Genomic DNA, 14,723 nt, shown 5'->3' with positions numbered 1-14,723 from the left:
TCGCAGACAAGATATCCATCTAATCGAAGATCCGTCACCTTAGTTCTCGTAATATTTTTTTCTTCTGTAAATTCAATTATAATCAAGATTATCGTTTCACACATCTAATATTAAAGAAATGAATTCACCTGCAACTCTCGTAAGTTCTTAAATAACGGGAAATCGCTGAGTTTTTGTTCAACTGAACTGCTCAGACTTTGCAAAATGCGGTTATGACATAGGAAAAACTAAAAAAAAAACAAATATGATGTTGGCAAATATGATCCAGTAATTTGGTTTGATTCAAACTAATTTGTTTGTTATTTTTGCGTCAACCGGAATATTGGTTTGACCTAACCGCCGGAATGGTAAAATCAAACTAATATTTTGGTTTGTTTAAGGCAGTTTAATCAACCTAAGATATAGTAAAAATAAACGACTGTATTTCGGTTAAAATGACAAAACATTGGTTTGAAGTATCTGACGTCGGCTATTATTATGAAAACATTGCTGATAGTAGAAACAACAAATTTGCCGGTTTGTATTAAACCGACCTCGTGGTTTTGAAATAACAAATTTGCGATTTAAAACAACTATTTTTTACCCTTCTTACACCCATAAGAAGGGTATAAATATCGCTCGAAAAACCGACTTTCGATCCGAGGCCCGGAGGGCCGAGTCTCATATACCAATGAACTCAGCTCGACGAACTGAGCAAATGTCTGTATGTGTGTGTGTGTGTATGTGTGTATGTGTGTGTGTGTGTGTGTGTGTGTATGTGCGTTACAAAAAAAGTCACGCACGTTTCTCAGCCGTCTGTCAACCGATTTGAGTTCTCTTGGAAGCAAATGAAAGCTACTACATCCTAGTAGAACGCTATTGAATTTTTTTTCGATTGGACGTTTGGTTACAGAGATATCTCTCGAAGAGTACTTATGAGTCATACTTCTAAAGTTTTTAAGATTTTTGACCAAGTGTATCATAATAAATATTTCGGCTGTTTGTCAATCGATTTAAGTTCTCTTGGCACCAAATGGAAGCTACAGCATCCTAGTAGATCACCCAGAAATTTTATTTCGATTGGACATTTGGTTACAGAGATATCTTTCGAAGAGTACTTAGGATTTATACAACTAAACTTTTTGAGATTTTTGACCAATTGTATAATAATAAATATCTTAGCCGTCTGTCAACCGATTTTGGTTACCCTGGCACCAAATGAAAGCTACAACATTCTAGTAGAACCCTATACAATTTCATTAGGATTGGACATTTGATTACCGAGATATCTTTCAAAGAGTACTTGGGAGTAATACAGGTTAACTTTTTGAAAGATTTTGGACCAAGGGTACCATAATAAATATCTCAGCCATCTGTCAACCGATTTGGGTTCTCTAAGCACCAAATGAAAGCTACAATATCCTTGTATAAGGCCCTGAAATTTTATTTCGATTCGACATTTGATTACTGAGATATCTTACGAAGAGTATTTCAATAAATTCTTTCAATAAATTCTTTTTTATTATTATATTCACTTGTTATCTTGCATTAGTTTTTCACCAGTCTATGGGAAATTATTTTTCAATAAATAATGCTGATCTCATACAAAGTGTATTCTAGCAGGTTATTGTTTTCAACAAAATTATAATTAACAAATTACAAATACACAGGAATTTTATGAAAACTAACAATATGTTTGTGGAGCGGACCTGGTGTGGTGGTTAGAACACTTGACTATCACGCCGAGGACCTGGGATCGAATCCCACTCCCGACATACTCACAAAAAGTGGGTTCTTCCTTCGGAAGGGAAGTAAAACGTGGGTCCCGAGAAGAACTAGCCTAGGGTTAAAAATCTCGTTAATACAGACAAAAAAAAACAATATGTTTAATGAAAGCTTTGAATTTATATATTGTGGGAAAAATGCAAGAACCGGAGAGCCAAAATAACTAGTTAATGCCAAAACTGATTAACTTAGTAGATATGTCATTTTTGTCCTTTTTACACCATAACCATGAATACCAAGTACTTCGGAGCTAATTTATTCGACTGATTAAGAGATATTAGACAAAGTGCATCTCGCTGATTTTCTTATCCATTTGTTAATCAATTCAAGATTATTTGGCAGTTAACAAAAGATACAATATTCCAGAATATGAAAGCTATTTTTTAACATTTCATATAAGATTCTAGGAGGTGTCTGAGTCTGATGCTATTTTGGGAACCAATTCACTAGATGTCAAATCCACAATATTTTCTAGAACTTTTGGTCAATCACACAAAATAAATTTGCTTAATACGCATAATACAACAATATTTTTAATAAGTGTAAGAAGGGTTCTGTTCACCATAGGTGGATTAAATCGGGTTTTTAGATTGAGATTCAACAAACGCGTTTGTTGTTTTAAACTGTACTGTTTTGTTTACGTGTAAAACGAGCATAACTACATTCGCGCAGACACTGCAATCACTTCAAATCGATTCCCTACATCTTAATCCATCAGAAAAGTCCACCAAGGCAAACCGCATTCATGTTTCATAACTAGACGAACATTTGAAAAGAGCCTATCTGCTTTGCGTAAACAAACATGTGTTTGTCTCTGTAGGGCCTATCTGCATCCACCTACGCACATCAACAACCTTATCAGAAAGAGTGTTCTTCAAGCTATCTGTTAAGGGTGTTGATGTGCGTGGGTGGATGCAGATGGGCCCTACAGAGACAGAAACATGTTTGTTTACAAAAAGCAGATAGGCCCTTTTCAAATGTTCGTCTAGATAAGTGTTCTAGAGCTAGTTTCATATAAACGTCAATAAAAAATGGGGGAATTTGGACAAAATGAGCAGGATAATGATCCGTGCGGTCTGTTTAAACACTTCCATTCGATTCTCCAGACAATTTTACGCCTGACACCGTTTTGTTCATTAGAAAATTTGAATGCGTTTGTGAGATACAGAATTTAGTGTAGGTTTGCACTGTTTTTTTCCACTGTGGTTCAACAGTCACCTGAACAGAGAGATGCAGGTAGTGTGGGGTTAAGGACCGTCTTCTACAACGAAAATAAAAGCCAGGGCTACTCTTTCCTCGATCCACTAGACAGAATTTCCATGACGGCCAAACCCTTTGACTCTCTCGAACCACCAAGAAGGCATTGATTCAGAGAGAAGCTTGTGCAAGAAACACCTTTGATACCCCCTGGAACGCTTTAGTGAAATACGTGCTTTCAGTATCAACGTTTATTTGAGAATGATCAGTGTAAGTGTCAGATGTCAGTCTATCTAAGTCAAGGCCTACTGATTGGGAGTAGCTTAGTATCCGACTAAAGTACATGCACACAAACTAAGTACATACTTCATACTACAAACGCCCTAGCCTTGAGACTCCATGGAATCTCCTGAAACGCCTTTGAGAACCGTTAAAAATGCCCCAGAGACCGCTCTGGACCCCCCTGAGACCACATAGGACGCCTTTGAGATCACTTGAAGCATCCCTGAGGCCCTCTGGAATTTCCCTGAAACCCCATGGGACCCCCTAAAACTCCCCTGAGGCCCCTTGAAACACACTGAGACGCTCCTGAGACCCCCTGAATATCCCTAAAATCCCCTGGGATCCCACTGAAAAGCTCTTGAGATCTCCTGATACCCCCTTAGAACCCCTTGAGGCCCATGAAATTTCTCTGCATCCTCACTTTACTCTCGCTTATAAATACAAAACGCCATTGCCATAGTTTCCGATATTATTTGCATTTTCTTATGAATTGGTTTCTGAATAGCTCTCTTCTTTTTCATAGAAAAGGTGCATGAATTGAAAGTGCATAAAAAGAGGCTTCAGTGCACTTTCAAAAATTTCAGGAATACGCACAAAACTGAAGGTCATCTAGCCCCGGTAACGTTTACATGGAGATAATATGAAATGCATCGCATACAGAATAGCCATTATGTTTTTTATTTAAAAGGAAAGTATATGATATTACAATAAACACTTTAAAAATTCGATTAAAATAAATTTTAGCCATCCAACGAATTAATGAAGCCGTACTATTTAATATCTGACGACAATGGACTTGATTTGATTTCCATGGAATTATAACGGTTTTTTTCTTTTAAATTTATCTACTATTGTTCTTAGTGGTTTTTGTTGGGGTCATGGACAGGAAAGCTTCATTCATCTCGAACAAGTCCTGCCGTCGGATTCAATTTAAGCTTACTGTGAAAATCCCGGCTTTCATCGTTGATTTCGAAACGCATCTGCAAAATCCCCAAATTGATGTATCAATCAAACATAAAACACATCAATCTATTCACTCACCTCATCGTACGGATGGGACGATCTCGTTCCAAGCTGCTCATAGTACTGGCCAATCTTGAAAGTTAGCTTGTACTGCCCATTGCCGAAGGGGGTACTCCCCTCATCACCACCAGACGATGATGCTTTGTAGTGGCCTTTGCTATCGGTAACTCCTTCGTCGAGCTTATCCCAGCTCATGACGACTCCGTTCGATGCAATGCCCCGAGCACGGCACAACGATATCTTCAAATTCACTGCCGGCTTTTTGGTGCTGGCGTCGAAAATGTCTACCGATATGCTCATCTTGGATGAAGGTGGAAGTTAACACGGTTTCTCAAGCTTCTAACAAGGTATACTGTGCGTATAGACGCAAAAGATGGCAAAAGAAGTTGACAACTTGTTGATAATAGCCACTACAAAGAATGGATTGGATTGGCATTGTGGGAATACTGATAGAACTGTTCGTTTGTGGTGGTATGTTTTTTCTTTTATCTGATCGTGAGCCAATAGAACAGTGTTTCCCAAACTTTTCGGCCTTATCGTCTTATCATGTGGACTACGATTCATCTATTCGTGGTTGACGTGCGTGGTGCCCCGTTGATGCATATCTTTCTTAGGAGCTAAAAGGTGCAGATGAGGATACTATTATCAGAAAGTGCATATGAAGAACTTTCAAAAATTGACCAGTTTGTCCATCTATGATCGCTGCTTAGGAGATATGAGCATATTAAAAATCGTCCATATTTCGATTTAACTGCATTTACATCTGCATTGAGAGTGAATCTCATGGCTACTTTGACTAATAATGGGGTCTCCAGCTAGCCTAGTGGTTAAAGCTATGGATCGCCAATACGGAGACGGGGCGGGTTCGATTCCCGATCTGGTCGAGAAAATTTTCTCGACTCCCTGGGCATACACTCAGGAAAAAATCTTCATTTGATCTATGTGCCAACCCCCATGGATTTTTGCAATGGGGTTTGACTCATGAAGAGTACAGGGGATAGACAAAATGATCGGGACAGGCAAAATTTTCACTTTCCAAAAAATGTTCAACTTGCTGTAACTTTTCGAAAAGTGCATCAAATATTCTCAAATTTTTACTGTAAGTTCTTCAACTAGTTGTGTATCAGTGGACAAAATTTGGAAAAGATCGGACAATTCTTCACGAAGTTATAAAGATTTTTGAAAAAGATAAAATTATCCGATAGCCAACTTTGAGCTTTTATATCTCCGGATTCAATGAACCGATTGCAATGAAATTTTGACCATTCATGACTTATATAATGAACTCTGAAAAACATTTAACTAAACTTGAAATTTTTAACAAGCGAAAAAGTTATAGCGATTTTATTTTTTTCACGATTTTTTAGTAAATTGGTCTATTTTTAATATGCATCCCATTACTTTTTCAATTTATTGGCGGCTATGTTGTTACTTTCCTTCAAAACGCATTTATATATAAGTCAATTAGAGGGAAACTAAATGAACTATAATTTGCATCTTGAATTTTGAAACGATGTTGATGTTTTGGATAATTTGATCTTTTTTTAGAAAAATAATCTAATCGTTATAACTTTCTTCCGTGTTAAGAATATTAAGTTAAGTCAATGGTTTTTCAAAGCTCATTATATAAGTCATAAATGGACAAAATTTCATTGCATTCGGTTCATTGAATCCGGAGATATAACAGCTCAAAGTTGGCTATCGGATAATTTTACCTTTTTCAAAAATCTTTATAACTTCGTGAAGAATTGTCCGATTTTTTCCAAATTTTGTCCACTGATACACAACTAGTTGAGGAACTTACAGTAAAAATTTGAAAATATTTGATGCACTTTACAAAAAGTTACAGCTAATTGAACATTTTTTGAAAAGGGAAAATTTTGCCTGTCCCGATCATTTTGTCTATCCCCTGTATGTGCAAACTTAATGAATCATCGCCAACAGTTATTTTTATTGAATCGAAGGGGAGATTCCATGGAATCCATAACCAAGGCACATACTTTTGAAGGATTCTCCCAATGGAATGCATTGATTTTATATATCGTTTCAATGTGAGGTATTTTATGTTTATAGCATTGGGAGCACTCGAATAAAGCTTTTGTTTCATGTATCAGAAATAATTCAAACGAAATTAGGGAAGATTCAAAAATTACGTCCATCGTTTTTCGGGATTTCTAGACCCCCCCTTCCCCCTCTGTTACGCAATTTCCCTATACCCAATACACGTACTGTCACACTTTTCTAGAAACATCCCCCTCCCTCCCCAAAATGTTGGACGTAATTTTTGAACGTTCCCTTACATTCAATTTGCAACTTTTAAACATTTCTAGATTGAGTTTAAATAAGGGCGAAAGTAACATGAGAGAGTTCTCTTCATCGACTCTCTCTTCTGCAAATTAAAATTTTTAAAATACATACATATAGTGAATGATTGTACATTGAATGTAATTTCGTTTGATTTTTTTCTGATACACGAAACAAATGCTTTAAAGCTAATGTTTTTATAATAGGCAATGATGAGGATTTTACACTATTGTTTTTAATACGAAACAGTTTAAACTTCAATCAAGATTTGAATACAATTTTTCAGAAACATGTATCATACTCTTTATGCAAGGGTAGTTATAAATCCATTGAAAGGAAATCAGACTTTTTACGCACATAAAGTTTGTTCAGTACGTTATGAGGCATGACTGGCGGACCATCTACATCATTTAAGCTAAACATTTTGTAGCTGGAAGTTTTCTCTACTAATTCGTATGCAACATAGTGCTCATTCAGTTCGCCTATTTTCCAAAAAAGTGCTATCGCGAAAAGATCATCTTTTTCAGTTCTCAAAATATCTACTACTTGACCTCGGAAATGTTTGGCTGAATAGCGATGGGCGAACTTGGTGGACTAGAAACAGAATCGACGTTATTCTGCGGCAAAACCTTTATTGTCCGGTTTTGGGTTCCGAGGACTTCAGATGTCTCCGTTGAAGCTGTGTCATTTGCAGGCTCGTTCTCCTTCCTGGATGTGTTCTCCTCTGACTCTTTCGGACTTTCACAAATCAGCCAATCCTCGACGATTTCGACGTCTTCGAATCCCTATGAATGAAAAACCAATGCAAATAAACCATATATGGCAGACATAAGCTAAAATCTTACAGATTCTTGGCGCCAAACGAGAATTCTTCTGAAAATTTCGTCGATGTTCCAAATATCAAGAGGTCCGGAGCCCAGTACTGCCTGCAATTCGTCTCTCGAAATTCGCGACAACCGTAGGAAGTCGATGTCAGCACCTTGGAAAAAGTAATTATTCCAGGGGGAGCGACACTAGTTTTGCCAAGCCAAAAAACCTCAAAAAAAGTTGAAAAAAGTCCAAAAAATAATAAGTTTTGCGGGTTTTACCGGGTTTTTTCGACTTTTTTCGGCTTTTTTTTGGGGTTTTTTGGCTTGGCAAAAATAGTGTCGCTCCCCCCGAATTATTCGTTATTTTCGATTGTAAATATATTTATAAAAAATACGAATACCTTCAAAAACTGTTAAAATTTCGCCAGGTAATTGGAGATCACGCAACACGAGCTTGCGGAAACTGTTTTCTTCGGCCATCCTTGTTTTTTTTTTTATGAGTTTCGTTTCCCATCTGAGTATGGAGCTGGCACATACTTCGAATGAGATGTCAAATGACATATATGCTGGTCGCAAATGTGCGACATTTGAAAATGGTATAATGAGTATTTGATACAAATGGAATTAATGAAGTTGATAAATTGACTATGGTATATGCATCTGCACATGAATCAAATGAAGATTTTTCCTGAGTGTAGTGTATCCACCAGTGTCGCGAAGCATCAGCGTACAATTCACAAAAAAGCTGATAAACACCAAACTTGTATCACCCTGTCTCTGCGGTTTCTGATTCGCTCTCTCTACAGTCGCTAACACCAGAAAAGACAGAATCCCATCATAGAGGCTTGCATCAAAAACATAACCTCATCGAATTCTCATACGATTTGTAAACATTGCCCTCAAATTTTTTTTTGAGGGCAAGGACGGCTTTATGGACCGACACCGAAGGAAAGAAAGAAAGGGAGACAGTGATGACGTCAGCGTGCAAGCGCTCATAGTCACCCGGTCACCCTTGTTTTGCTACAATCATCCTGACTTGGATACGGCTCATGTGAGTGTCATGACTCTCTCCGTCACCTCAAGCAGATGCACGCGCAACAGCATGTGAAACTATGCATGTGTATTATCACAAGCACGGTATACAGTAAGGACCCGATTTTGTCAGCTCCATTTAGAGACAAACTTTTTGCTCTCGTTATCTTACGGACAAACTTTAATCAATTCATTCATATTTATCATCAAACTACAGCTGGAATGCAGACCACAACGGAATAAAAAGTTTGAAAACCTGTTTAGGTTTTTGAGGAGAGCAATAAGTATGTTTCGAAAATGGGCTGACAAAATCGGGTCACTTATGTATTGGGTTTTTCATCAATGTTTAGACTACTGTGATAATTTGAGAATCCATTGAATCATTATTTCCCAGTGACATTTCATACTAATCAAACTTATTTTGTTTACCTGATGTGCCTCCGACGCCTCTGTCACGCACTCAACCGAACTTGTATACGCTAGACGCTGCGAAGTCGTGTGCGAAATTCGACTGTGATAATAATGAATTCGGGCCGAGTCTAAATGGGTGCAAATGTCGCAATACTACGTCATAAATCCTATTCGTTTTGCATTGCTCAGTTTAAACCAGGCCCCTGGCATGAATGAAATTTATCGTAGCCAACATCTAACTGCCTTATACTCATATTCGTGCAAATTGAAACGAACGTGTAATCAACAAACGCAGCTTTTGTTTGATGTTGTGAGCCACACACGAAATCACATTCACAATGCGTGTTTGTTGGGTTGCTTTATTCAATTAAACGCATGCTCCTCTTACCGTACATGATTATTAAAGCGAGTTTGAAGTGTTTTGTGATCATAAGCGGTGGAAAAAATGATTCCAATAACTGATCAACAAACCAAAATAAACGTTAAACAAAAAATTGTTGATGTTTTCGCATTTGACAGTGGGCGTTATTTATTAGCGCCCAGGACATCCTGTCTACCATGATTCCAATGCATTGATATAGGCCGTGTCAGGGGCCTGGTTTAAACGCACACATTGAGCGCACCACGCAGTTCGCCCTGGCTACGGCAAACGCTCTCACTTCGCCCATTATGCATCGTTGCTCAGAGAGATTGATTCTCCAGCAACCCGCCTGAAGCATACTCAGCAACTGCTATCGCTGCAAAGCTGCGAAGAGTGGAACCCACAACATGTTTGTCATTCCAGGCGTGACATGCTAGCTGGTTCGTATCACCTTGGGAAGGGTGACTCCAGAAAGCGGTTCAAGTGATTGTCTCGTGATAGTCTATTTTACGAAACGACAACAGTGTTGATATTGATATTAACACTCACGGGCTTGGGCGCAACTCCTGTCAAATTTTCATTCATGAAATGAGCGATCAGCTGATCCGAAACGTCTCGTTAAATGGCTCATGGTCGCGATTATTCGCAAGACTGGTATCCACAGACAAACAGACGTAACACTTGCAAAATTTACATCGACCACGCTTTTAACGATCATTTTAAATTTTCATAGTTGTGGCTTTCACAACCAGAGGCGCGCGCATCGTTTTTCTATACGTTTGACGTTTTACACTAGCGCCTTCTGTTGACGATATTGCACAACACAGTGATTCGTGCAACTTTCCCACCAGGTGATGGTAGTATGAACTGGGCGATGGATTTCCATGAAAATCGTTCAAGGTGTTACGTCTGTTTATCTGTGGTGTATCATTGTGCTTACCTCACAATATACAAATTCATGCAATGGCAGGCAAAGAAAGCCCTTCAATTGAAAACTGTGGAAGTGTTCAAAGAACTGTAAGTTGAAGATAGGCAGGCCAAGTTCCAGTGGGAACGTAGAGCCATAAAGAATAAGAAGAAGAATGACAAATAATATGTAACCTTCTTTTGACTAATTCGCTCAACAGTCCTGATCACTTTTAATACCAAATTGGTTGACAAAATAAAATGTTTCACATTTTTTTACTTTCTGATAAGGGTGTCCTCATCTGCACCGTTTTGCCCTTAGAACAGATATTAGTGTGAGACACAAAAAGACATTTTACTCCTGTACACTTTTTGAGTTCCATTTTAGTCCCATATCAACTGTGCAAAATTTCAGATCGATCGGAGAAACTATATTTTAGCGCCAGCCGTTTTAAGTTTTCATACGATTTAGTATGGGGAAAATCACTTTTTCAATGAAAAATCGCCACAGGTTGCCCCTTAACCCCTGAAAATAAATCGATTAATGATTTCTGTTGGAAATTTAACGAGGAATCAACCCTCCGAAGACCGCAAAGCGATCTGAGGCATGTGAAAAAAGTTATTGACTGAAAACCGAATGGCATGCAAACGCTGTTTAACATGTAAGGAATAACAATAATCTAAAATCTAAAAATCTAAAACTTGTGCGGCTAGACCAGTTCTGCAAGAAAGTCACGGAAAAACTGCTATTTTTGGAATATTTTAGGTAAATGTCACGGACTACCTTTGAAAAATGCCAAATGATATTCACCGTGAATATCATTAGCATTTTTCGAAGGTAGTCCGTGACATTTACCTTAAATATTCAAAAAATAGCAGTTTTTTCGTGATTTTCTTGCAGAACTGGTCTAGCCGCACAAGTTTTCCATATACCATATTCTCAGGATCAGCTTCTAAAATGAGCTGTACGTGATTGAATTCAGATATGACGAAATGAATTTTTCAGCACTGAGTCAATAAATAATAAAATCTCGTTATTTTATCGATCGGGTAAAGCCTAATAACTTTTTCCACGAACGTCGCATTGATTTGCTGTCTTCAGAGGTCTGATTCCTAGTGAAGTTTTCTACAGAAATCATTCGTCGACTTATTTTTAGGCATCTAGGGGTGACTCCTAGCGATTTTTCTTTGCAGGAGTAATATTTCCCCATAGTAAATCGTATGAAAAACTAAGAATGGTGGGCGCTAAAATATAGTTTTTCCGATCGATCTGAAATTTTGCACAGATGATATGGGACCAAAGTGGAACTCAAAAAGTATACAGGAACTTGAGTTTTTCCATTTTTTGTATTTTCCCATATAAACCGTGTACCAGGCTAACAGATATGCATGCCGAAAATTCGATGAAAAATATAATAAATTTACCGATAACTTGATGATGATTAACCTGGGCTTGTTAGGGGAATATCTGTAAATAAAAAGAAAATCGGGTTAAGTACGGTTCCTTTGAATTCCACTAAGAATTTGCATCCTTTGACAGATACGTATTTCGACCTCAACTGTAAGGTCGTCTTCAGTGTCTTGTACTTGACTCGACTCAAGTCAAGTACAAGACACTGAAGACGACCTTACAGTTGAGGTCGAAATACGTATCTGTCAAAGTATGCAAATTCTTAGTGGAATTCAAAGGAACCGTACTTAACCCGATTTTCTTTTTATTTACCGATAACTTGTTTTATTGAATTCTTATGGCTTCGATGTCTTCAGAAAAGTTGCGTATTTTATTAATTTATAAAACTTGGCAAAATATGGTATGAGTCTAAAATTTAACAAATGCTGGTTTTGCTTGAAAAACGTGTTTTTGGAAATTAATTTCAAGCCCAAAAAAACCTTGAAAAAGGTCCTGGCGAAATTATTTTTTTTTCTTTTTGGGAAAAATGTGAGTTAAGCCATTGCACGGTGGATCAGGACTCAGATTTACGAGGGAAGATGCCTTAAAACAGATGCCTTAGCAACATACTCTGTGCATAAAATTATGCGTTTATGAAAGCTTCAAGCAGTGGTTCTTAGCCTACTTTAATGAGAAATTTGAAATAAAAAATATAAAGCGAAAAAAATGTTTTGATCAAATTTGAAGCAGTTTTTCTAAGTTTACTAGGGTGGCGCTAAAAAACCGTTTTATCTCTCTATCGTTTCTCTTTCAAATTTTTCATCGAAGTCATCAAAAACGCACTCTTTTGTGCACGGAGAATTCTTTTCATTTCTTCTTGAGCATAAGCATTGGCGACCATACACGTCGTAGTTGCTACTCAGTCTACACATTGCGAGAGCTCTAACTTTATAGGGTCAATAATGGCGCCGGCCACGTCCTCACAGTCAACCGGGGAAGGGAATGAATGTAAGTTTGACAGGTATCAGTTATCAGAAGGCCGGCTCCAGAGGCACGTTATCCTCCATTTGGAACATTTGTGCCATCGCCAAAATAATAGTCTATTTCATCGTCTACCTGAGGGAAAAGGAAGGAAATAAGGATAGGGATGGGGATAAGGACAGGTAGGGAAATAGGAAAAGTACCCTGGAAGAGGGTACTAACGCATAAGCGTACCACAATGGGTTCAAACAACGCCCTGAAAAGGGCACTGTAATAACGCATAAAGCGAAACAGAGCCTATAGCTCTTTACCACAGCGGGTTAAGAACAACAGAATATCCTGAATATTCAGGTATCTGAAGTCAGTTTCACTTAATAAGTGTTTCCCGAGTACTCGGAAACGCAGTTGCGCAAAAACTGGACAGTTACATATCAAATGATACGAAGTTCCATAATCGGATTCACAGCTATCACATGCAAATGAATCAGCTTGCTGAATATTCGCCATGTGATAGCTGAGTCGGCAGTGACCAGTCAATGCTTTGACCAGCATGCTGCAATTCTGCTTTGACAGATTTGTTAGATACTTTGCCACCCCTAGAGATGGCTCAATACAATACAATTTTGTTTGACGACATGACTCCAAACTATTCCAGTATTGTTTGTGCTGAGTGGCAGCCCAGGTGTCAATCTGAAGCTTTACCAACACTTGGATACCGGAATAGCTGGCTCAGGGCCAATGAAGTCATGTGATGCTCCAGTGCGAGCTAACTCATCAGGTGTTAGCTAACCATACAAGGTGAACAGCGTTTGCTGAATTCAGGTCCTCGATTTGAATTCGACAAGCGATAACTATCTTCGATCTGGAGTTGGCCGAAGCAAGTGCTTTAATATTGTAGATTTAGCACCAAATTGGTGTCGAAAGTAACTTCATTGATTTCCGCTGCCTTTCCTATGCGTTAAACATAACGTCGGAAGTAGTGCGCTGTATAGTAAATCTGATGCTCTATACAGCGCACTACTTCCGACGTTATGTTTAACGCATAGGAAAGGCAGCGGAAGTCAATGAAGGTACTTCCGACACCAATTTAGTGCTAAATCCACAATAGCAGCCTGGCTATCTGAACAGAAGTATATTACTTTGCCCATTACGTGCTGCTGAAGTGCTGATTGCACTCCGCACATAAGAGCAAAGATTTCGGCCTGAAAAACGGTGCAGTGTCTACCAAGTGAGTAAGACTGATACAGCCTTAGCTCACGAGAATATACACCAGCACCTGCTCGACCTTCGAGAAGGGAGCCATTAGTGTAACATACGATGCCGTCCGAAATACTTCTTTCCAGCTATCCAGATGTCCACTCTTCCCGGGAAGGGAAGTTCGTGAAAAAGGTCCTATATGGAAAATTACAAGCAATTGTAATATCACTTGGAGCAAGGACAATTTTGTCCCAATTCACCAATAGTGGAAACAACGAGGTGTGTGTTGATGTGCGGTTCACAGGAGTTTCCTCTAGTAGACCAAGTAGCCGTAAACGGTAAGTGCAAGAAAGTGCTTCTTGTTTGAGATGTATGTGTAGTGGAGCAACGTAAAAGAGAGCTTCAAGCGCTGCCGTGGGAGTTGAAGAGAACGCTCCAGACATCGCCATTAGGTACATCCTGTGGAGATGACCTAACTTTGATTGGATCGTTCTCACTTCGCCCTTTTGCCACCACACAACCGAAAGGCCATATTGGCCATAAAGGCCATATTGGCGACACCAACCCTCATCTACCTGAAGGGCGCTTTGCATCAGGTCGAAAAGGGTGCTGATGCACATACCAACTAACAATGTTAGGTAGTCGTCGGCAAAACCATAAGTAGGAAAACCGCTATTATTAAGTTGCCTTATCAGCTGCTACGAGATTTCACAAAAGTGGTGATAAGACTCTCCCTTGGGGGCATCCACAAACACTCAATTTCCTAATCCCTGCTAGACGCAATGTCGAGAAGAGATATCGGTTTTTGAGCATCTGGTAAATCCAATTGGAAATCATTGGAAATATACCATGACTCCGTGCGGCTTCCAATATGGCATCGAAAGGCACGTTGTCAAAGGCACCCTCGATATCTAAGAAAACACCCAGACAAGACTGCTTTTGAGCGAATGCTTTCTCGATATCGTAAACAACCTTGTGTAAAAGAGTCACAGTGGACTTACCAGATTGGTAGGCATGTTGGTTCACATGAAGAGGCACGTTGGCCAGATGAACATCACGGATGTGA

The 14,723-nt window shown here is 38.8% G+C and overlaps 1 protein-coding gene across 1 annotated transcript; it reads right to left on the bottom strand.

The window, feature by feature from the left end:
• Nucleotides 1–3,898: 3,898 nt before the first annotated feature.
• LOC109428545 (5-hydroxyisourate hydrolase) lies at nt 3,899–4,668 on the bottom strand. Its single transcript, XM_019704332.3, has 2 exons — nt 4,285–4,668; nt 3,899–4,223 (listed from the first exon to the last, which is right to left on the bottom strand). The coding sequence occupies exons 1-2, from the start codon at nt 4,564–4,566 to the stop codon at nt 4,137–4,139; spliced, it is 369 nt and encodes a 122-aa protein (XP_019559877.3). The 5' UTR covers nt 4,567–4,668; the 3' UTR covers nt 3,899–4,136.
• Between the last annotated feature and the right edge of the window lie 10,055 nt (nt 4,669–14,723).

The sequence above is a fragment of the Aedes albopictus genome, chromosome 1 (genome assembly GCF_035046485.1).
Source record: "Aedes albopictus strain Foshan chromosome 1, AalbF5, whole genome shotgun sequence".
NCBI classification, from domain to species: domain Eukaryota; kingdom Metazoa; phylum Arthropoda; class Insecta; order Diptera; family Culicidae; genus Aedes; species Aedes albopictus.
This window is presented reverse-complemented; position numbering and strand designations above follow the sequence as displayed.